Source organism: Balaenoptera musculus, chromosome 2 (genome assembly GCF_009873245.2).
Source record: "Balaenoptera musculus isolate JJ_BM4_2016_0621 chromosome 2, mBalMus1.pri.v3, whole genome shotgun sequence".
In the NCBI taxonomy this organism is placed as follows: domain Eukaryota; kingdom Metazoa; phylum Chordata; class Mammalia; order Artiodactyla; family Balaenopteridae; genus Balaenoptera; species Balaenoptera musculus.
In genome coordinates, this window is record NC_045786.1 from 37,221,726 (window position 1) to 37,245,978 (window position 24,253).

The 24,253-nt window shown below is 43.0% G+C and overlaps 2 protein-coding genes across 4 annotated transcripts in view; one reads left to right on the top strand and one right to left on the bottom strand.

Moving 5' to 3' along the window:
• Positions 1–12,023: 12,023 nt before the first annotated feature.
• LOC118890354 (basic proline-rich protein-like) lies at positions 12,024–13,011 on the bottom strand. The gene is made up of 2 exons (XM_036843105.1): positions 12,664–13,011; positions 12,024–12,541 (listed from the first exon to the last, which is right to left on the bottom strand). Exons 1-2 carry the CDS (start codon positions 13,008–13,010, stop codon positions 12,361–12,363), a joined length of 528 nt encoding a protein of 175 aa, XP_036699000.1. The 5' UTR covers position 13,011; the 3' UTR covers positions 12,024–12,360.
• CRTC3 (CREB regulated transcription coactivator 3) overlaps positions 12,975–24,253 on the top strand; it is a 105,497-nt gene continuing 94,218 nt past the window's right edge. For all 3 annotated transcript variants that reach the window (XM_036843102.1, XM_036843103.1, XM_036843104.1), the window contains exons 1-2: positions 12,975–13,140; positions 20,800–20,898. In XM_036843102.1, coding sequence (XP_036698997.1) covers positions 13,009–13,140; positions 20,800–20,898 — 231 coding nt within the window. In that variant the 5' untranslated portion in view covers positions 12,975–13,008. The remainder of the gene's footprint in view (positions 13,141–20,799; positions 20,899–24,253) is intronic.

Genomic DNA, 24,253 nt, shown 5'->3' on the forward strand with positions numbered 1-24,253 from the left:
AGGAGCCCTCATCACTATTAGGTTGGTCATTGTTTCTGACTGTTTTCAATGGAGATAGTTTTTTAAGAACATTTCCTGAATTCATTATTTTCTTTTAATAAAATGCTTTTATCTTAATATATGCAGCTCTATGAAAGAAAAAAGTAATGATTAGTAGCATTTGCCAATTCCATGGTGTAAATACCTCCCCATAGCTGATTTCAAGCTTGACGCCATTGGTCACTGAATGTAGAGTTGGGAAAAGATGCTAACCAGCGGCTCTCATGAGCTGGTGCTAAACTACTGATTTTATTCCAAGAATAATAGGGAGCAATTGATAGATTTTAAGAAGAGCAAGAAATGATCAGATTTGGGCCTTAGAAATGTGGAGCTGGATGGCGATAAGGAGTCAAAACTCAAGACAGGTTGTGCTAGCTATCTCCTGTTTGTCCCTCCAGATCCACCGTCTACCTTCCACTCTCTCTGTGCCCTGGGAAGCTGGCCTCATGGACTGCATCACTGTCTCCCTCTAGCTTCTGGTTGGGTTTGGCCAATGACAGGCACCGCAAGGAAAATAAAGGTCTAAAATAAGGTGAGGTTAAGATTTATTCCTTCAGGTCACTGTGAATTGGCTGCCTCTCCCTACCAAAGGCCAGAGCTCCTATCAGGCTGCTCTCTCCAAATAAGCACCTTCTCCCTACTGCAGTAAGCAATCCCTCCCCAAGTCCCTTCAGGCCCAGAGTGCTAATGATTCCTGCTGTAACTAGGCCCAGGAGGTACTGCATTATCCATAAACCCTGCCCTGTTTCTTTATTAACTTTTCTTCAAATTGCCAGTTTCAGCGTGCCATCTGTTTCCTGCTGGGACCCTGACTGATACACAGGTGGACCAATTAAGGTCTCAGTTAGTGAGAGATTTGGTGGCCTGAATTGGATGGTGGTTGTTAGAATGAAAAGAGGTAGGTAAATTCTAGAGATATTTAGGAAGCAGAGTTGATTTACTGGATGTTGGAAGAGTGGAACCTTGTGGAACACTGGGCCAGCCAGTGCTCTATAGGAAATATTCTATGATCAAGAAAGTTTGGGAAGTGCTGTATCCCACCATTCTACTTAGAAGTCAAAACACACATGAATGTACTAAAAAGCTTTGAGGGGACTTCCCTGGTGGTCCAGTGGTTAAGAATCCACCTTCCAATGTAGGGAATGTGGGTTCGATCCCTGGTCAGGAAACTAAGATCCCACATGTCGTGGGGCAACTAAGCCCGCACACCACAACTACTGAGCTCGTGTGCTCTGGAGCCCGCCCGCTGCAACTGGAGAAACCCACGTGTTGCAACGAAGAGCCCTCACGCCACAATGAAGACCCAGAGCAGCCAAAATTTTAAAAATAAAAATAAATAAAAATAAAAAAGCTTTGAGAAATCCCACAGCCAAGAGACCAGCTTAACTTTGTGCAGCCTAGCTTTCCCCAAATGTATTTGACTATGCAGTCCCACCCCTCCTACTTTTCAGGAAGCTCCTCTTAGCCATCTATGACACTCATGTTCCATGGAACACACTCTGTGAAATGCTGGAGAAAGAGGAGGCTAGAATAGAACCTGACTTTAAGCTCTCAATAACTGTTAAATATTACTTAGGAAACAAAAAAATCAAAAATATTTATTTGTATATCACCTTTGCTAAAGAGTTTTGGATCCCATTCAACAATATGAGTTTGGTGAAATTATTTGTGAAACACTTTTGGCCTTAAATTGCAGTTATTCTAAAATTTGCCCTATTTTCTAGAAAATAAATTTGATATGATTATGTAAAAATGTATGCTTGCTAAACTTACTATATTGCTCACAGTCACTGGCCTTTGTCCCTGGAGAAACACATTCCCAGTTCCTATAGGTACAGAGGCACTGAGATCTGGATGGTGAGGGGAAATCTGGAGGTAGGGGTTGAAAAGGCACACAATTGAAAGGATGATGTAACAGAAATTAAAGGATAATTCCTCTCATAAAAAGCCAACTCAGAAAGACTAGGTTCCAAAAATTAAAAGAACCAGTGCCCAAACACCCTTTTCCACTAAAAGAAACCAGGACTGCTTGGAGAAGTGGCTGGATCTGGGGCTGGGAAGAAAAAGTACAAGATGGCCAGAATATCTTGTGCCCCAAAAGAAAAAAATACTAAAAAATGGATGGGAGCATATTAAAAGGCCACAGAAGCCAGCTTAAAGGTTAAAGCTGGGATAATTTAAATATAAAAATAGTAATAGTAATGGATTATAACCTAATTGGATAAAATAAGAATTCATGAGCCCATTCTAATATAAACAAATAAATGGGGAAAAGGCAAGAATCATTAATGAGTGCTAAAACTAGTTGGGTGCAAGTTTATTGAGTAACAAAATATTTATGCGGTCTCAGACTGTCTCCCTTCAAGAGTTGTATTGACTACTAATGGAAAAGATAGAAACTTTACAGTGGAGAAACCTGGCAGAGAGCATCTTAACTAAATGATCCAAACTTAACATCAGTAATAGGACAAGTTGACATCGTGTGCCTCCTGATTGATAAACTATGAATGCAACATTGCTCCTGTGCTGTTCCTACCAAAAATGCATAATGTGAAACTAATCATGAGGACATACAAGACAAACCCTAATTAAGGGACATTCCACAAAATAACTGGCCTGTCACTTCAAAACTTCAAAGTCATGAAAGACAAACAAAAACTGAACAACTGTTCCAGATTAAAGGATACTAAAGAGACATGACAACTGAACATTGGGAGTGATTCTAGATTTTCTTTTGCCATAATATTATATTGGGACAGTTTGCAAAATTTTTAAATAATATCTGCAGATTAGATAACAGTGCTATATCAAAGATTATTTCCTGATTTGGTAATTATACTGTGGTTATGTAAGCGAATACCTTTGTTTTTATGAAATAAACACTGAAATATTTAGGGATAAAGGGGCATCATATCAACTTACTCTCAAATGGTTTAGAAAAAATGAACATATATAGAGAGAAAGAAATAATAAAGCAAGTGCAGTAAAATGTTAATATTTGGGAATCTGGGTAAAGAGTATATGGGAATTCTTTACATATCTGCAACTTTTCTGTGAATCTGAAATTATGAAAACATTAAAAGTTAAAAAAAAAAAAAGGAATAAAAAGAAATGAGGATCTTTACCGAAGTGCATCAGGAATTGGCTGCAAGAAATGGAAAACAGACTTACAGTGATTTAAACAAATAGGGTTATCTTTGTTTCACATAAGTCTAGAAGAAAACAGTTGCAAGTGTTTGTTTAGCTACTCACAATACTAACACTGATCAGGTTGTTTTCTATCTTTGTGAATACTCAATTTGTTTTTATGCTTTCTCTTTTCATGGTTGCAAGAAGGCTCCCTAGCTCCAGGCAGCATGTCTGTATTCAAAGTATAAAGGAGAGAGGGGCTAGCTGCAGCTAAATATGTCCCTTTTATCTGAAAACCAAAGTTTTCTGGGAAGCTTTCCAATTGGCTTTTCCTTAAGTCTCAATAACCAAGCTGGTCATGTGGCCAGGCCCATCTGTGAGGGAGCCCTGGAAGTGGCATCTGCCTTTCTGGTCTCTGTGAAAGAAGAGTGGAGGGAGGGTTTGCCATACCAAGAAGTCGATTACTTTCCATTTGAAAACCATAGCCCATAGTAATTCTTTGATTCACTCTGATTTCATTCTTTTTTTTTTTTTTTTTTAATTTTATTTATTTATTTATTTATGGCTGTGTTGGGTCTTCGTTTCTGTGCGAGGGCTTTCTCTAGTTGTGGCAAGTGGGGGCCACTCTTCATCGCGGTGCGCGGGCCTTTCACTATTGGCCTCTCTTATTGCGGAGCACAGGCTCCAGACGCGCAGGCTCAGCAATTGTGGCTCACGGACCTAGTCGCTCCGCGGCATGTGGGATCTTCCCAGACCAGGGCTCGAACCCGTGTCCCCTGCATTGGCAGGCAGATTCTCAACCACTGCGCCACCAGGGAAGCCCTGATTTCATTCTTAATGGCAGCATTTCCTAAGGTTTGACCCATAAACCACCTATGTAAAAATCACCTTCTGTGATTTTGATCTTCTATAGGCCCTGAGCATTCCTGGACATTCTGACTGGTTATGCCACAAATACAAAGCTCTGATCATTCTTTACTGGGGCATTTCTCAGGGTTGTGTTTGCAGCAAGCAACTTTGAGGGATGAGGCAATGCCTTCTGAATCAAAGAGCAGTTTGGTTCCTCTCTTGTGACAGAAGCCACTGCATGTGTAGGCGTCCATCTGGGCCCTTCTGCATCACCCCTGTGGGACTTGGTGGGCAAGAGGAATTGACACAAAAATGATGCTCATGCTGTTTGCTGTGCAGTGTCTCTGACCCAGGCATCTCATGCCTCCTGCCAGCATCCATGAAGTAGTAACAGGTTAATGTACTAGTTTGTAAGTAGGGTAAAATCCCAGCCTGAAAGGGTAAACTCTACCACAGGCAAAGTTAATAAGGAAGCTTGACTATCTCTGGCTGGGCTCTGGGGGCAGGGGTGGGAAGCCCCTTGCAAAGCCAAAAACTTGGCCCTACATGGGTTTAGGGGCTGAATTTATGGTCTCTATGTAATAAAATTCCCAGGTCTAGTAATTGATTCCCATGCAGCTCATGGAACAAAACAAAACAACACTTGAGTCATATTCCCACTACCCAGGATACCCATGGGGTAAGATAATTGAACCTTCCTAAAGATGAAAGCATGGTTAAAAACATTAGGAAACAATCCATCATAAATAAGAGCCAGCAAATACAACAAACAGGATTAGAGCTCCCCAAACTTGAAATAATAGAACTACATGCTGAAAGGAAATATAAAATTAGTATAACTAAAGGCATAAAAGAAGGAATAAAAAGATAAGAAAAGAACAGGACTCTGAGTAAAGAGTAGGCAGATTTGAAAAAGAACTAAATGGAGTTTGTAGATGGGAAAACAGTCCTTGAGGAAGAAAAAACTCAATGGATAGGTTAAACAGCAGATTAGACATGGCTGAAAAGAGAAGTTAGTAAAGTGGAAGATAGATCTGATGAAGTTACCTAGAATGTAGCACACACACACACAAAAGAGTAGAAAATATAAAAGGGAGGTAAAAAGACATGAAGGATAGAATGGAAATGTTTAATATGCATCTAACTGAACTTCTACAGGGAAAGAACAAATATGGAGAAGAAGCAATATTTAAAGAGATTTTAGAAAAATTTCTGGAACACTTGGAAGACATGTAGCAGGGTCTTCCAGTTGTTCTTCAGTATCTGTTTTCCTGGCATCTAAAAGTAATGGTCCTCAAAGTGAGGTCCCAGAGCAGGCAGCATCAGCATCACCTGAGAACTTGTTAAAAATGCAAATTCTGGGCTTCCCTGGTGGCGCAGTGGTTGAGAATCCACCTGCCAATGCAGGGGACACAGGTTCGATCCCTGGTCCGGGAAGATCCCACAATCCCCCTTAGTTGCCGCAGAGCAACTAAGCCCGTGCACCACAACTACTGAGCCTGTGCTCTAGAGCCCGCGAGCCACAACTACTGAGCCCACATACTGCAACTACTGAAGCCCGTGCGCCTAGAGCCCGTGCGCCTAGAGCCCGTGCTCTGCAACAAGAGAAGCCACCACAGTGAGAAGCCCACACACCGCAACAAAGGGTAGCCCCCGCTCGCTGCAACTAGAGAAAGCCTGCGTGCAGCAACAAAGACCCAACGTAGCCAAAAATAAATAAATTAAATAAATAAATTTATATTAACTAAATGCAAATTCTCCCCACCATCCAAGACATACTGAGTCAGAAACTCAGAGGTTTCTGAGCTCAGAAGAATTTGAGCCTCAGAAGGTGCTCAGCAATCTGTGTTTTAAGAAGCTCCCCAGTGATTCTGATGAATGCTAAAGTTTGAGAACCACTGTTCCATCATAATAGAATCCTGATTTTTAGTTGGACACGTCTACCTTGTATCTAGGTATGGCCATGTAACTAAGTTCTGTTCAATGGAATGGATATAAAAGGAAGTTCATGTAGCAGCTTATGAGAACCTTCCTTAAAGGGACAGAATGCATGTGCCCTTCTCCCTTTCTTTTCACCCTCCTGTGTATTGCTGCTTAGCGTGGAGATACTACCATCTTGTATCATGAAGGTGAGGGTGTGAATGGCAGAGCAACAAGATAGTACCTTGACTTTTACACAAGAGAGAAATGAATTTTCGTATTGTTTAAGGTTACTTTTTGGGAGGTTTTCTGTTACAGCTAAATCTAATTCTAAATGATATAGGTATTCAGATTGAAATATACTGAGTTCCAAACAAGATAAACAAAACAAAAAATCTATATCTTGACATATTGTTACAAAACTGCAAAGTAACCAAGGAGAGGAGACATTATCTACAAAGGAACAGAAATTAAGCTAAGAGCAACAGCAACAAAAGAGACCAGAAGACCAAAAAAAAAACAACTCTAAGTTCTGAGTTTGACCTGAAAATAACTGATACTCACAGATAATGAGCAATTCTCTTACAATCTTTATTTTTTTATTTTATTTTATTTTTTGGTTGTGTTGGGTCTTTGTTGCTGCACACAGGCTTTCCCTAGTTGTGGTGAGCAGGGGCTACTCTTTGTTGTGGTGCGCGGCCTTCTCATTGCAGTGGCTTCTCTTGTTGCGGAGCACAGGCTCTATGAGCACGGGCTTCAGTAGTTGCAGCACGCAGGCTCAGTAGTTGCGGCACGTGGGACCTAGGGCGCATGGGCTTCAGTAGTTGTGGTGTGTGGGCTCAGTAGTTGTGGCGCACAGACTTAGTTGCTCCGTGGCATGTGGGATCTTGCCAGACCAGGGATTGAAACTGTGTCCCCTGCATTGGCAGGCAGATTCTTAACCGCTGCACCACCAGGGAAGTCCTACAATCTCTATGAAGAATGAAGAGGTATGAGAACAACTTAGACAACCAGTGGTCAGCAAACTATAGTCAATGGGCCAAATCTGTCCCACTGTCTGCTGTTGTAAATAAAGTTTTATTAGAATTCAGCCACGTCCATTTATTTATGTGTTGTCTATGGCTGCTTTCATGATACAATGGCAAAGGTGAGGAGTTACAAGGCGACAAGACCAGATGACCTGCAAAACCTAAAATGTTTACTATCTGGCCCTTTACAGCAAAAAGTTTACCAATCCCTGACTTAGACAAATGATACATCTCAGTGAGTGTGGATTCCCAGTTCACTTCTATTCCTCTTAGGGGATGCTCAGATGGCAGTAGCAATGGTCAACAGGCCTGAGGAGCTTCAATATAAAGCTCCCAGTTTTAAATTCTACTCCTGCCAGAGCAGCCATATCAGCGCTTGGAAACAACTTAGGTTACGGTAGCACATAGGGAAATAATTTTGCCACTCTGCAAGCCAGGTCACTTGGGTCCTGATTCTGGGTCCAGGTTCATGGTCCTGAAATTCTTAGTGTGTCCAACTTATGCAATCTCTCCTTGCCTGTGCCTTTACTTTTAACTTTTTTTTTTTAAACCCTCCCAGCACTTCTACGTATAACTTTTAAGTTTTGTCCAGCTAGGGGCTTTCCCGTAGCAGGCCTAGCCATGCCCCCCTCCCCCCATCCCATGGACCGATGGTAACTGACAAAGCAGAACATAAAAAGCTGAAACCAAAGTGCCTGAGAACCAGGGGAAAGGGGAAAAGCTAATAAGAAGCAAGATGATTTACACCAAAGAACTTCAGAAAGAGGACTAAAGGCACCAGAAGAGGGGAGGGATAGAGCTGAAAATACAAATGTTGGTCAAAAGTGTATACGAGGAGCAGTTAGACACCCAGATACCCTCCCCAACTGCTCAAAGCAACCTGATGACTCCTTTCCACCAGGAGTGTAGACAGGAGGTTAACTCTGGGGAAGCAGAGCCAGAGATGTTCTGGACTCAGGGTGAGGCAAAGAAAAAGCTAGAGTGAGGTGCTGTCTGAAAACAGAGAGAGTAACAGCAAGTCAACACATCAAATAGTGAGACCCTTAGCTCTTTTTTTTTCCCACATGACTCTCAGAATGCCAGCAGTTTATTTATACTCCTGGATAGTCAACTGGAAGATTCTTTAGGCAGGAGAAACTGACCTGCCCAAGAGAAAAAACAAAACAAAACAAATTTTAAAAACTCCCCAGGGACTTCCCTGGTGACGAAGTGGTTAAGAATCTGCCTGCCAATGCAGGGGATATGGGTTCATGCCCTGGTCTGGGAAGATCCCACATGCCGCGGAGCAACCAAGCCCGTGCACCACAGCTGCTGAGCCTGTGCTCTAGAGCCTGTGAGCCACAACTACTGAGCCCACATGCCACAACTACTGAAGCCCACGCTCCTGGAGCCCATGCTCCGCAACAAGAGAAACCACCACAATGAGAAGCCCGCGCACTGCAATAAAGAGTGGCCCCCGCTTGCCGCACCTAGAAAAAGGCCGTGCGCAGCAATGAAGACCCAACGCAGCCAAAAATAAATAAATAAATAAATTTTAAAAAATAAAAATAATTGATATTTGTACCATCTTTCTTTTTTCTGATTTTACTAGTAATACATACTTGTCTTTAGAATTGCATATAATTTAGAAATGTGTAAAGTGTAAGGTAAGTTTCCCAGTAGTCCCTACATCCCCAAAGACAACTGTTGTTAACCATATCTTGATATGTTTACAAAATTTTTTCTATTTAAGTATAACAGGTACTGGTTTGGTTGCTGTAACAAAGGCCAAAATAACAGGGCTTTAAACAAAACCAATGGTTATCTCTCAGTGATGTTATAGTCTAGAAGCAGTTTAGAGCTAACATTGTGGTTCCCCAGGGCTGGGAACCCAGGTGCCTTTGCTACCATCATTCTGTCATTCTGAACACATAATTTTCATCTAATGGTCTAAGATAGCTGCTCTTGATCTAGTTACCACATCCATATTCCAGCCAGTGAGAAGAAGAGGAAAAAGGCCATTCTCCTTTACATTTAAGGGCATGATCCCAAAGTTGCCTATATTTCTTCTGCTAACATCTGTTGGGTGGAACACAGTCACATGACCATACCTAGTTGCAAGGGAGAATGGAAAATGTAGTCTTTAGCTGACTTTAGCTGGGCAGTGAAGCACCCAGCTAAAGCTCAGTATTTCTTTTAATAAAGGAAGGAGGGAAGAATGAATATTGGGAGACAATCAGCAATCTCTGCTACAGAATATATAAAAATATTTATTTTAAAACATTTTAATTTCCAGAAACAAGGAATCTATACATATTTAGTGTCTCTGTCTTAATTATGAATGGAGTCAGGATCACCAGAGGTTTGAGGAAAGCCTCTAGATGGAGACCAAAATGAACAAACTGAAAAACTCAGACAAAACAGAGACAGACAATACAAGGAGTAGAAGAAAATGTAAAAACAGAAATAACCTATAATTAATAGTACACCCATGAAATGAGTACAGGATGCTATTTTTAAAAATTTCAGAAATCAGGAAAGAGCATTCAGAAATTAAAAATACACTAACAGAAATAAAAGTTTAACAGAAGGGTTGAAAGACAAAGTTGAGAAAATTTAGCAGGAAATAGAACAACAACAACAAAAGACAGAAATAGAAAATAGGAGAGAAAAGATGAGAAAATTAGAGGAGCAATCTAGGAGATCCATTAACTGACCAACAGAATTTCCAGAAAGAAAGAACATAAAGAAAATAAAGAGAAGAAAATTATCAAAAAGATAAGACAATTTCCCAGAACTAAAGGGCATGAGTGTCCAGGTTCCACACACGTACCTAATGCCAGTGCAATGAACAACAAACAACAAAATCCCCACACCAAGGCACAGCATCATAAAATATCAGAACACGAAGCCTTCAGAGAATGGGGGGCAGGGGGAATGAAAATAAATAAACAATAACAGCCCTCAAAAAAACCAGGTCATCTACAAAGGAAAGGGAAACAGAATGTGAGTGGCCTTCCCAATAGCAACACTGGACGTGAGAAAACAGTGAAGCAATGCATTCAAAGAACTAAATGAAAAGGATTTCCGATGAAGAAGACTATTCTTAGCCAAAATATCAATTAAGTCTGAGGGAAAAATAAAAACATCTGCATACACACAAATTCTCAAGGATTTTATCTTTTATGTATTCTTTCTTAGGAAACTATTGGAGAATGTCCTCCACTAACATGAAGCAGTACACGGAGCAAGAGGACAACTTGGGACACAGGAGGCAGAGGTCAGAAGACAGCAGATGAAGGGAACCCTCAGGATGATGGTGAGGTCAGCCAGCAGATAGCAGTGCAGCAGGCCTGGAGAGCAACCAGTCCAGGATGGAGCAGGAAGGCAAAGTGCTCTAGGAGAGAAGTTCCCCCCGAAACTGATCATTCATGGGTTCAGTAATGTCTTTCACAATTCTGGGAACTTTTTAGAAAGAAGACCAGAGGCACCAGAAGAGGGGAGGAACAGGGCTGAAAATCCAAATACTATAAATCAGAGTTTGGGAAAGCATTTCTAACGAGTTGAGAGAAATCTAAGCAAATAAAAAACAAAGGCAGTTTTTAACTCAGAAAAGTTGTATAAAAATGGAACTATAGTACACTGTGTAAACACTTAATATTGACTTACCAAGAATTATCATATAACTACATTAAAAGAATGGGAGCAGGGAAAATCATATTTTTGTTGGGGGGGCACAAAAGAGCCAAAGCATCCTTTCCCATAATAGAAAATGAATAGTTAACATCTAAAACTGAAAAATAATCACAAAACAGCAGGAAAAACTTATTACAGTGGGATTGGGCATTACTTCTTTTTAAAATTGTATGCCTTGTAAAACAATTGTTAAAAAAATCCACATGTATTTATTTGATTAAAAAATTAAATGGAAAAAGATTAGATTAACCATAATAAGAAAAGAAGTAGGATGACTATCTTCCAAATTAGATAACAGAAACATGGAAATAAAAAACAGTCATTCAGTGCAATAGAATTCGATATGATAGATCCTTGCATTGGTGAATTGGTGGATGAAAATGGAGGATTTAGCTCAACACCCATTCCAGTGTCCTCCTGTGCCTTCCTATATTTCAGAAGCTGAAAGGCTACATTTCCTAGATGTTATTGCAGCTAGAATTCTGGATGCAATTTTGGCACTTCCAAGCCAATTTTCTCTCTTATTGGATTTTTAAGGTGGAAGTGAAGCTGAGACTGTGTATGTGCTGTTTCTATTGGTGAGGACTGTCAGATTTTTCTACAGTGGCTTCTTCTCATATGGTTCAGGAGGTGGCAAGTGTAGTGACAGCTCTCCAATTCAGTAGGTGGCTTCCAGATTTTAGAAGAGGCAGTGGCTCTTTTGGTGGCCTGGTTCTGCAGCATGTCTCTCAAGGTCATTTCTGAACCGTTCAACCTGGAGTCTGCTTCCTCAGCCCTCCAAACAAGTCCTTAAGCCATTTTATACCCTATACCCTTTTATACTTAAACTATCTAGAATGAATTCTGTTCTCTGAAACTGAACCCAATGTAACAGGAAAGCAGAAAATAAAATATAAAGAAAAAGCATGGTAGATGGCACAAAATAAAACAGAAGAAATAAATCCAATTATACTTAATAAAACAAGCTAACCTCTAGCTAATAGAGATATGTTCTCATATTAAATTTTCTTAAAAAAATCTATGAGACATATGAAAAATACAATGAAATACTACACAGTAATTAAAACAAATGAATCAACGCAAATGAATTTCAAAAACAATAGTAAATGAAAAAGGTGGCAAAAGGTTATTCAGCATGATGTTTAAAGCCAAATTTGGTATTTCATATGCAGTTGGTGGAGCCATACATCGTATATAGTAAAAGTGTAAAAACATGAATGTGAGTGATACGTACCAACTTGAGCCCGGTGACAATCTCTAGGGAGGAAGGAGAAAGAATAAGGGTCGGGTTTTACTTCTGCCTAATTTTCTATTTCTTTAATAAATACCAAGTAACTGAAGCAAAATGTTTTGATACATTTAATCTTGATAGTGGAGGGCGTAGGTGTCACTAACATCATTTTCTGCACTCTTCTGCGTGTCCCTAATAGTTCCTAATTTACAAAACGGAGACACACTCTCAGAGCCGTCCAGGACATCTTTACACACAGCCACATCTATATGGAGAGGAGCTTCTGGGCTGCAGGAGAAGGAGAAAACCGTTGAGGCTGAGAAGCTAGTTATAAACGGGGAGTTGACGTCTGACTGGAGCTGGAGTCTGCAGAGGCCACGGATGCTCAGAAAGAGCCTGGAAAAGGGGCCGGGGCCGAGGAGCGAGGAGGGTGCCCCCGGCTCAAGTTCGGGCAACTCGGGAGATGGTTTTAGAAACCGAGATCCAGATTTAGTAACTTTTTTCTTGGGTGGGCCTGAGCGGACTGTCAGCGACACAAATCGAGGGAGGAAGCGGGCTGGGAGGCGGAGGACGGAGGGCAGACGTTAGGCCCCAGAGTGTGGGAACTGAAGGAGAGGATTGCTCAAGCGTAGGTCGCCCCGTTTTCACCCACTGAAGGAAATCATCATAACTGGAAGGAAGACGGGCGAGAAGAATGTTAAAACTGTTCTAAAATTGTAACGTAAATCCAAAGGCCAGGACGTCCCTACGAGGGAGCGTTTTGGTAAAATGGTACCCTAGCTGCTCCCTCACGTCGGATGCGTTTTGCTCTGCTGACGGGGTTTCCTCGGTGTCTGCGTGGCGGGTCGCGAGCCCGGCTCGGGACGCCGGGGAAAGCCCTCCGGTGGCTGGCGCGGAGCCGGGTCTGGGCCGGGCGGCGGGCGGGCCGCGCCGAGGGCGGGGCCGGGCGCGCGGGGGCGGACATCGGCGCGCTCCCGGCCGCTCGCTGGCGGTGGGGCCGCGGCGGCTCCTCTGCCGGGTCGCGCCGGAGGACGGGCTTCGGGCGGCGGCCGGGGCGGCCTGCGGACGGACGGGTGGGCCGAGGCGCAGGGCCCGCGCCCGCCGTCTCCCCCCTCCTGCCGGCGCCGGGCCCGCGCCATGGCCGCCTCGCCGGGCTCGGGCAGCGCCAACCCGCGGAAGTTCAGTGAGAAGATCGCGCTGCACACGCAGCGCCAGGCCGAGGAGACGCGGGCCTTCGAGCAGCTCATGACCGACCTCACCCTGTCGCGGGTGAGGGCCCGGGCCGGCGCGGGCGGGCGGCCACGGCCGCGGGCGGGCCCCGCGCGGCGGGTGAGAGGTCGCGGGGCCGAGGCGACGGCGGGGCCGGGCGGGGTCGCGCCCGCGGAGTGGAACCCGGGAGCGGGGCCGGCGCGGCCGCGGCCTCGGCGCTTGCCCGCCTTCCGACACCCGCTGGCGGTTTGCTGTTGCCGCGGAGGTGGGAAGGTCGCGGGGCAGTGTGTACGGGGAGATGGGAAGGGGCCGAGCCCGGGAAGGCGGGCCGCCGAGTGAGGGCGGCCTAAGGGGGAGGGTGACCGGGAGCCCGGAGAGGAAATCACAAACAGCTCGGAGGCGGGCGGTGCGGCTTCTCACTGCTCCGAACATCCACCGCCCGCGAGTCCTCCCGGACTGCTCGGCGTGGAGGGCCCGAGGCTCCCACCCGCTCCTTCGGGAGAGCTCCGCGCACCAGTGAATCCAGGGCCGGCCCCGGGCTGGTTTGGGGTCTGTCTGGGTATCGAGATGTGATTCCATGTCGAGTGTGGGGCTTTGCTACTCTTCCTCCATGGAGGTGCTGTATCGGTCCGGTTTACTGACTTCAGCCCCGACGGTTTATGAGAACTGGGAAGGTGTACAGGGTTGCTGGTGACGGAGGAGGGTCCAGAAGGAATAAGGCGCCAGCCGGGACAAACACCCGGCGAGGTTAGGTAACTGTCGAGGGAGGCAGTGGAGGATGGAGAGCCAACAGGAGTGTCCGCGCAGAACTGCAGAGAAGGAGGGTCAGCGTGAGCGGGGCAGGCAGGCCTTGAGGATCCTGAATGCTGACCTTGAAGGACCGTCAGGAGGATGGGGGAGGATGTACAGAAGCGGGGGCGGGGTTGGGGGCAGCCTGAAGGAGAATTGAGAGCCGAGTCGCAAACTGGTGGCCCCTGGCTCGCTGAGCTGCAGACGCGATATTTTTTGGCCATTGGTGCTTGGGAAAACTTCTGGAGTCTGTTGCCAGAATTGGGAGATTTTTCATAGAAATCAAAGTTGGAGATTTTAGTGTACAATCAAAATTTCGTTCTTTCTATTTTAAAAATATGTTTATATACATTTAAAATTGGGAGACCCGATAACACTCATCCTGATTTCCCATGTGACAACCAACTGGCTGGAGCTGGGTGATGGCTGCCCCCTCAAATGGAGCATGTGTTCTCTGGTTGGCCACAGTTCACCCCACACCCTGTCATGGTCCCCCACTCCTGAGGCTAGGTGTCACTTGCCATTTATCATATTTTTTCCCCCACCCCCGTATCATATTTTTGATGGTGTTTTCTTTTAGCGAGGTTAAGGAGAAAGTGAAATACCTCTTGTACTTAACATTTCTATCATGATGAGAAGAAATATATATAGATAGTGCTAAACCCTATAGCTCAGATTCTCTTGAGTTTAGCAAGCCTGATCAACTCTGCCCCATATGATAACTCAATTCAGCCACCACTTTTCTCTATTCTAATTGCTATAAAATTATGATGTCATTTTGTCCTTCACCTTGTACAGGGCATTATTTACATGTTAATTCTGCGTATGTTCTTTTCTACTCTCTACCAATTGCAAGTAAAATAATAAATACTACTTGGCTCCACTGTGTTCATAAACACAAAGGCAAACGATAACACTGAATTTGCCTAGTAATGTTTGCTTATTTAAAATTTTAAGGGTAACTTTCATAATGAAATTATAAAACTGAAACACTTCTTGTAGAGAACTCGTAGATCCCCAAGCATATGTCTGAACCTCCAAGGGTCCAAAGATCTCAGATGGAGAAGAATCTATCCAGTTCATTATTGATAACCAGATGGCAGACATACTGATTTTCCATTACTAGCCCATGGTGGGCATGCTTATAAATGGAACAGACATCGCTAATCAATCTAGGTACTCTTTCCTTTCTGAGTCTGTGTTGGGCTTCGACTCTTTCTCCATATAATCAGAGTCAGTCCTTCAGAGTTGGAGTTAAATCCTATTTGTTTAGTTGGTGGGATAGATTAGATTATGGAGAATTTTTCACTCTAGCTTTAGGGGTTCAGCCTTACCTGGAAGCAATGGAAAATTTTTGAGAAGAGAATGCTAGGAGGATCAGTTCAATGGTGGTACCTGGGATGATAAGGAGAAGGAAAAAAGTGGAGGCAGATATGCCTGGAAAGAGGCTGTTCCTTTGTTCATTCATTAATTTGTTGGTACTTGAGTCCCCAGTGGGGGGTGTAGGGGTGGGGGGAGGTGAAGACGTGGTACCTTGCTTCAAAGATCTTATTAATTTGTCTAGCAAATACTTTTTGAGTCTATAGTGTGTGCTGGGGGTTAGGATGGACACTGGGGATATAGTAGTGTCTCATCATACATTTTAGGGTTTAATGGGGAAGACATTCATTTGACAAGTCAGGACATATTTTGATGAATAGTACGAAAGGGGAACAGTTGGGAGTGTATGGTAGGGAGTCCTCACCTCTTCTAGTGGCGTAAAGGGTTAGTGGGAGTGGGGAAGGCATGTGAGGGTATATGCTCGTGTGTTGAGGGAGGGTGAGTGTTTTAGGCACAGGGGACAGGTTCAGCAAGGGGATGAGGAGGGTAATTTGAGATGAGGCATTCATGGGGATTTGGGACTTGATCCTAAGGACAATGGAAAGTCATTGAAGGGGTTGAACCCGGGGAGATTTGCATTTTGAAAGAATGCCTCTAGCTCCAGAATGTAGGATAGATCAGAGGAGGAGGTAGCAGGGAAATCCTTTGGAGTCTAGGAGATGTGATGGTGGCATTTGGCAAGGGTGGTAGTAACAGGGAGGCAGAGAGGTAAACAGACTGATACTTAGGAAGTAGAAAGGACCAGACTTGGTGAATGGATGAGGGAGGTGAGGGAGAGGGAGGACTCAGGATGATCCCCAGCTTTTGGACTTGAGCCATTTCAGGGTATCCTCCGCTAAGAGAGGGAGCATTGGCAGGAGCAAGACGAGAGCTGACTCAGTGTCAGGAGAGGCTGAGTTTGAGGTGCCTGTTAGGCATTTAAGTAGAGATGGGCCAGCAGATAGTTGTATATATGGTCCTGGAGCTCAGGAGAGAAGTCTAGACTAGTGGGAATCTTTGGTGTGTAGCAGCAGGAGTAGATTCTGCTGCCTAGGAAGAATTTCTAGAAAAGATCTTAGAAATTGGTGGCCTAAATTCTAATTTGGCCCTCTGATTTTTTTTTTTTTTTTTCAATTAGGGCCAACAGTGAATATTGTGATTTTACATTAAAATCTGGACTCTGGCTTCTTTTGAAAAAAGAGATCATCTAACAACACTTACCCTACATTTCCGCATGGCAGCGATTGCCTGGAGTTGCATAGCCGCTGCCCCCCTTAGACAGGGCACGGGTGTGTCCTTCGGTTTGCCACAGTCCCTGTCACTTCCTATGGTTTCCTCACAGTGATTCTAGGCCGCTTCACTTACTTATCTTCCATACTTGGCACCCGTAGGCTTTTGAGTTTGTAACCCCTGCTATACATAGAGTGAAACATGGAAAGGGCCTAGGAGAAGCCCAAGGAGCTCCACCATTTAAAGGGGAGGTAGAGGAGGAGGAGCCAGCAAAGAAGACTGAAGAGCAACCAGAGAGGTAGGAGAAGAGCCAGGAGGATTATGGTTAAGAGGAAGGGATGTGGACCAGCCGAGCCCCGTGCTGCTGACTTGGTCTGATGTGATAAGGACGCGTTCTTTGGTCCAGTCATGTGGAGGTCGTTGGTAACCTTGGTGAGAGCCACCGTGTCCACAGTGTGCTGGGTGGAAGGGAGGTTGTGAGGCACTGAGGCCTTGAATGGAGGAAGTGGGACAGGGTTGGGAACTTGTTCAAGAAGTTTGGCTTTGAAGGACAACTGGTAGTGTTGAGAAACCACACGATCAATAGCACATCAACCTGGAGTGTTAATTTTGCTGGAATATTTGGGAAAAACTATTACTTTTATATTAAAACAAACAATAGATACGTTATGGCATAGTGAGGCCTCAGAGGGGAATAGAGGAGACTAGAAAGATTAGATTTGGGCTGAATATGGAGCGTTATCTCTTTGCCAGGCACTGTGCTGATCACTTTACATTCATTATCTCATGTAGTTCTCACAGTAACCCTGTGGACTGTGTATCTGGAGCAATCCTCATTTTGTGGGAGAGCAAACAGACTTGAGACGTAAGGTTGCATGGCTGGTAAGAGGCAGAGCTGGGGTTTGATTATGGTTGTCACACTGAATGTCTATATACTCAACTGCTTTTTCTCCCCCATTAGGATATCTAATTGTACCAGCGGCATTTGTTGAAAACAGTTTTCCTTCTCCATTGAATTGCTCTGACACTTGTCAAAAATCAACTGGCCATGTATACGTCGGTCTATTTTTGGACTCTCTCCTGTTCTATTGATCTGTTCATCTCTCTTTTGAACAATAGCACATTGCCTGGATTATGATAGCTTTATAGTCAGTCTTGAAATGAGGTAACTCAAGTCTTCGACCTTTACTGTTCTTAAAAATTGCTTTGGCTACTCTAGGTCATTCGCACATCTACATATTTTAGAATTATCAATTTCTGTGAAAAGGCCTGCTGGGATTGTGTTGACTATTACAAGACTTTTTCAAAAAGGAATTAGTGAGACTTAGATCTCATTTCATATAGACATTGGAGGAAATTCCACTAAAAGTGTGTGACTATAGGCTAAAAGTTGCTAACTCAAGGTACTGGGTGAGGCAGATCAGGAAAATGAGTGGAGGGGCGAGGAATGAGATGGTAAATGGTAGCTGATCTTCGGCCATAGTGGAGGAGTAACAGGGTACAGTGAGGACACGGGCAAACTGGAGAACCCAAGCCCTGTCTAAGGGGGCAGGCACTTCTCAGCTCCACGCATTGTTGCCACGAAGAATATGGGTTCAGTGCCGTTAGATCTTTCAATCAAGAGAAGATGGAGATGCAGATTTTTGTGGCTTCTTGCAATTTAAAAATTTAAAACACTGAGTGGGTCAGTAGCATGTGGGTCAAACAGAACTCTCTAGGCTAACCATGTCCTGTTGCCTGCCAGTCCATGACCTCTGCCTCAGGCTAATCATCCTTTGGTCCTCATTTTCCTCATCAGTAAGCATGACGCTATTGAAGACAGTCTCTAAGGTTCTTTCTAGCTCAATGGCTCTAAATTTCAAAGGAGAAAAGTGTCAGAATTACTCAAGGGTTTAGGAGGTAGTTGAGGATATCAGCAATAATGATAATATTTTGAGCAGTTGTCCAGACCTGTACACTTTACACACCACTGTCATGTCTGTTCTCTGTTTTAATCCTTCCATCATCTTTGTGAAGTAGGCAGCAGAATAATCTGCGCAACCACGTGGGAGCTCCGGGTTACAAAGTCAGGTCTTCCCGTTCCAAAGCCAGTGCTCTTTTTACTATAGCACGACCATCTCTGAAGACTCTAGAAATGGGCACTTCGGTAGGGACAGCAGATACGGACGACCGTGAGAGGGCCTCAAGCTCAGTTGAAGGCAAATCTCTAGCTAGATTTAGAATTTAGCTTGGTTGAAGCGTCAAGGTTTTTGGATAAGAGTTGAAGCCTTTGTGAGAACTCCCTGCAGGTAGGAACTTTGGCACGTGTTCATCTTAGTAAGCTAGCGCCTGGCACAGTACCTGACACACAGTTAAACGTTTTTATGTAAGTGACTAAGTGGATGGATTGATGCAAGAAGGAATCAAAGACTTTAGATCAAGGGGGCTGAGAATTTTGTCAAGAGACTTTCAAGGATAGAGTCAAATGCTTCTGGTTGAGAATGTCAAGATCAAAAGCTGAGACTTTATAACTTAGCTGATAGATGGGAAAAGCTCATCATGGCTTCCTTCTCATATTTGGCTCTCAGATCTGGGTTTTGATTAATAGAGTTTTACTGTGCAGTATGTTTGAGAAATCAAGTACTGTGGGTATAAGGAAGTTAGGGCTGCCAAAGGGTTTTATATGCCTTTAAAACTTCCAAACAGATACAAGTCCTTATCTTTGGAGATGCATATTGAAATATGGAATGCTAGGATGCCTGGATTTCTTTCAGTGGAGTGCAGTGGGTTTTGGAGGAGGTAAAGATGAATCAAGATTGGATGTAAGTTGATCACTGTTGGAGCTGGAAGATGAAGAGATGGGGTTTCATTGTACTCGTCTCTATTTTGTACGTATTTGAAAATGTTCATAATAAATGTAAAAACAAAAAATCAGAGCGCTTCATAGGTGCAGTGATGCTTTTGGTCAACCAAACTTCACTTTCCTCTGAGCTTGTGAATAGTATGATCATTGAGGGAGAAATGGAACAAAGGAAAGGTACATGGCAGAAATAAGAATGTGGGTTTTGAGTTAGCCATAGCTCAGCCTCCTCTAGCTGTGTGACCTTGGGCAGGTGTCTGAACTTCCCTGAGTCTGGGTCTCCACGTTCGTAAAAGCAGGATCATGTGGTCTCCCTTGGTGATTGCTGAGAGGGTTAGGGATAAAGTGGGCAGAGCGTCTGAGGACAGCATCTGGCTCATCTTAGGGGCTCATATCTGGTAGTTTTTATTATTATTAGACAAAGAGAGTAATGAAAGGGTAAAAATCTGCCTCGGAGCTCCTATCTACCCTTTCTTCCCTACATGAATTACAAGTGCCAAGGGTTACATAACCAGCCGAGCAGAGGTAATTTATTATTTTAACAGAGGTAATTTATTATTTTAGAAGCAGAACTCTTAAAGACCAAATTGGACCACTCTGGGGTTTACAAGAACTGTAACCAGTTTACTGCCTTTTGAAAAATGAAGCAAGGAAGAACTTACAGAAGAAAAGCATATTAAAACAGTGGGATACCATTTTATACCTGTTCAGTTGGCCTCCTTCTTTTCCCCAAAAATGAAGCAAGGAAGAACTTACAGAAGAAAAGCATATTAAAACAGTGGGATACCATTTTATCCCTGTTCAGTTGGCCTCCTTCTTTTCCCCAATTAATGATAATATCCAGTGTTAGTGAGTTTTTGGTCAAACTGTTTTCTCATATATACGTTGGTATACCCTCCGGGAAAACATTTTGGCAGTGTGTATGGAGAGCCATCAAAAGGCCCAAACCCAGAGACTTAGTAATCACTCTTTGCAATGTGTTCTAAGGAAATAATTCAGAAGAAGAAATGTTATATAGCCATTAAAAATGCTTATGTAGTATCATAGAAAAGAGTTATGATGTAAGCATGCAAGATTGTACCTATGTTGTGATCACCACCGTGGAGTTATTATACATAAATGTAAAAGGAGACTGGAAAAGAGCATGGAGAAGGGAAGATAGTCAGTGTGTTAGAGTGGACACTGTCCACTGTCATGGACAGTGGCTTAGTTTTTTATAAGAAATTCTTTTGTTGCTGTGCCTCCACACACATACACTCAAAGACTGTGCAAGAGTACCTCACTGTCATGGCTGGGACATTTAGCACAGGGGTAAATTCCTTCCAAAAATAGACTAATCAAAACCCAGAAAGCACTGGAAACCTGAAAGGTTTTAAGTAGAGAAGAAATCGAAGCCAAGACTTTCACTCTTGAACCATTTCGCTACACAACACCATACTTTGATGCTTCTTTCAGATCTTTGCTGTCATCTCTCAACAGCTTTGAAATGTCTTTGTTCCCAGGTTCAATTTCAGAAGCTTCAGCAACTGCGCCTTACACAGTACCATGGAGGATCCTTACCCAATGTGAGCCAGCTGCGGAACAGTGCCTCCGAGTTTCAGGTACCTGAGATACTTACTTTCTTTGAGCTGAGTGGAGTGTAAAAAGAGAAGCAAAAATTTTCCTTGAAAAGATTAGATCTTGGCTTCCCTGGTGGCACAGTGGTTGGGAGTCCGCCTGCCAGTGCAGGGGACACGGGTTTGAGCCCTGGTCCGGGAGGATCCCGCACGCCACGGAGCAGCTGAATCCGTGTGCCACAGCCGCTGAGCCTGCGCTCTAGAGCCCGCGAGCCACAACTACTGAAGCCCGCACGCCTGGAACCCGTGCCCCGCGGCAAGAGAGGCCAGCGCCGTGAGGGGCCCGCGCACCGCAGCGAAGAGGAGCCCCCGCTCGCCACAACTAGAGAAAAGCCCGTGTGTAGCAATGAAGACCCAACGCAGACAAAAATAAATTAATTAAAAAAAAAAAAAGATTAGATCTTGAAGATAAACTGGGCTTAGATACAGTTCAGTGTTCTTCTGGGAAGTCCATTGTTATTCTTTTTCCTAGTTGCTGCAGCATAAGATAGTGTTATTTCACAAATGGTCTAAGGTAGCACTGTCCATTGGAAATATAATGTGAGCCACATGTCATTTAAACATTTCTAGTAGCCACATTAAAGAAAAAGAAACCAGTATAATTAATTTTAATATTATTTAAATAATTTAAATAATTATTTGACCAAATCTATCCAAAATATTATTGTTTCAACATAGAATCAATATTAAAAAACATTAATGAGATATTTCACATTCTTTTTTTCTTTTTTTTAAATTAAGTCTTTGAAATCTGATGTGTATGTTGCACTTCAAGCACATCTTAATTTGTACCAGCCATGTTTCACTACCTTCATGTGGCTAGTTCCTACCATTCTGGACAGGACAAACCTACAGCACAGATAAGTGGTCTATATTGCGTTTATTTTTAAATTTTTTTTAATTAATTTTTTTTTTGGCTGTGTTGGGTCTTCGTTGCTGCACGCGGGCTTTCTCTAGTTGCGGTGAGCAGGGACTACTCTTCGTCGAGGTGCGTGGGCTTCTCATTGCAGCAGCTTCTCTTGTTGTGGAGCACAGGCTCGAGACGCATGGGCTTCAGTAGTTGCAGTATGTGGGCTCAGTAGTTGTGGTGCGTGGGCTCAGTAGTTGTGGCTTGCAGGCTCTAGAGCACAGGCTCAGTAGTTGTGGCGCACAGGCTTAGTTGCTCCGCGGCATGTGGGATCTTCCCAAACCAGGGATCGAACCCCTGTCCCCTACACTGGCAGGCAGATTCTTAACCAATGCGCCACCAGGGAAGTCCCTATATTGCATTTAGATTAGTGCAGTGTCATAGGGTGCTTTAATCATTCATATTAGTGAAAAGCCTTGTTCAAAACAATGTGGAATTGGTGATTTAGACAGTGGTATATGATACTGTTTTTAAGATCTGAATTAGATTTAGATATCCTAGTCTTTGAAAAATTAGGAGCCTGACATTCTAATTATACAATTTAAGATTCAGTGTTAAATTTGAGATGTAAACTTTAAGATGAAGTTTATTCGTTTGGATGCCTCTCCATTTTAAAAGTACTATCTTCTTTCTTTGTTGTGAAACCTGGTTCACTTGTTTGATGATGTCCCGTAAAGCAGAAATATTATTTAAATGGAGACTTCCATTTGGGAGTGCTAATAGGAACTCTTAAATGTAATGTGATTAGAAAAAGTACTATATGAACGTATTTGTACCTTAGTACACTGGAATCTTGTCTTTAATATAATGACTTTGGAATCTCACTATAATACTGCCTATATTAGAAATCTACCTCTATAGATCAAACTATCTTACATGTTGGCCATTGGGTCATTCAGTATCCAAATAAAGTAGGTCTCTGCTTTATGCTGGATTTCATGCTTCAGAAAATAGAACTTTGTCAAGATATGCTGTGTTTGAAATCCCAATTTTGTGGTACTTTCCTGTCAACTTTAGAGGAATATAGAATGTGCTATAGTGTCCTTTTCCTTGTGTATTGGCGGATGGGATGAAGTGACAGCCCCAGGGCTTCCCAGGATTCTTTGTCTGAGTAATTTTTACACTTTGAAACAATCACAAACTTACAGAAAAGTGGGATGTACAGTAAAAATAACTGTATTTTTACCCTTGAGAATAAGTTGCTGACTTAATGCCCTATCAACCCAAAATGCTTCACCGTGTATTTCCTACAAGCAAGGCCGTTGTTCTACATAACCTGAATAGAGCCATCAAAATCAGGAAATTAACAGTGATGCATTATTACCATTTGATCCTGAGACCCCATTCAGGTTTCACCAGATGTCCCATTACTGTCCTCTACAGCAGAAGGATCCAGTTCAGAGCACATACATTGTCTTTAGTCTCCTTCAGTCTAGAACAATTTTTCAATCTTTTATTTTTGACATTAAAGAAATTATTTTTGACTTTCGTGACCTTGCCACTTCTGAAGATCACAGGCCAGTTCTTTTGTAGAATATCCCTCGGTTGGGGTTTGTCTGATGTTTCTTCATGATTGGATTCAGATTATGCATCTTTGGCAGGAATAGCCAAAAGTGGTTCTGTTATTGTATCCCATTAAGTGGGTGATTTTTCATTTTCATGATGTTCACTTTTATCACGTAGTTAAGGTGGTGTCTGTCAGTCTTCTCTACTCTGAAGTTACTCTTCTCCTTTGTAATTAATAGGTATTATGTGAGGAGATACTTTATCCTGATTCTCATCAAACTTTCAATTTATACATTTATTTATTTATTTCTATATATGTGGTTTTGTGATTTCTTATTTTTTTCCATGGTTTATAATCTATAGCTATTATTGTTATTTTGATCCTCACATTATCCCTGATTAGGCCAATAGGAGCTCCTTCCCAGGATTCTTGTCAAACTGAGAACAAAAGGGAATCCCAGGAGCATAAATTTTTTTTTAAGCAAACATTTTTGAAGTGTAATTTATATGCAATACAATTGACCTTTTTTAGATTTACAGGTTACGTTGTATAATTACCACCACAATCAAGATACAGAACAGTTTCATCATCCCCCAGAAGTTCCCTTAATATCCCTTTGTAATCTATTCCCATCCCCTACCTCCAGCCTCTGGAACCACTGATCTGTAGTTTTGCCTTTTCCAATGTGTCCTATAAACAGAATCAGAAGTATAGTTCTTCTTTCACTTAGCAATTGCATTTGAGACTCATCCATGTTGTGGCATGTATGAGTTTCCTAGAGCTGCCATAACAAAGTACCACAAACTGGGTGGCTTACATTTTGAACAGCAGAAATTTATTCTCTCACAGTTCTGAGGCTGGAATTGTGAAATCAAGGTGTCCGTAGGGCCGTGCTCTCTGGGGACTCTAGGGAAGAATCCTTCCTC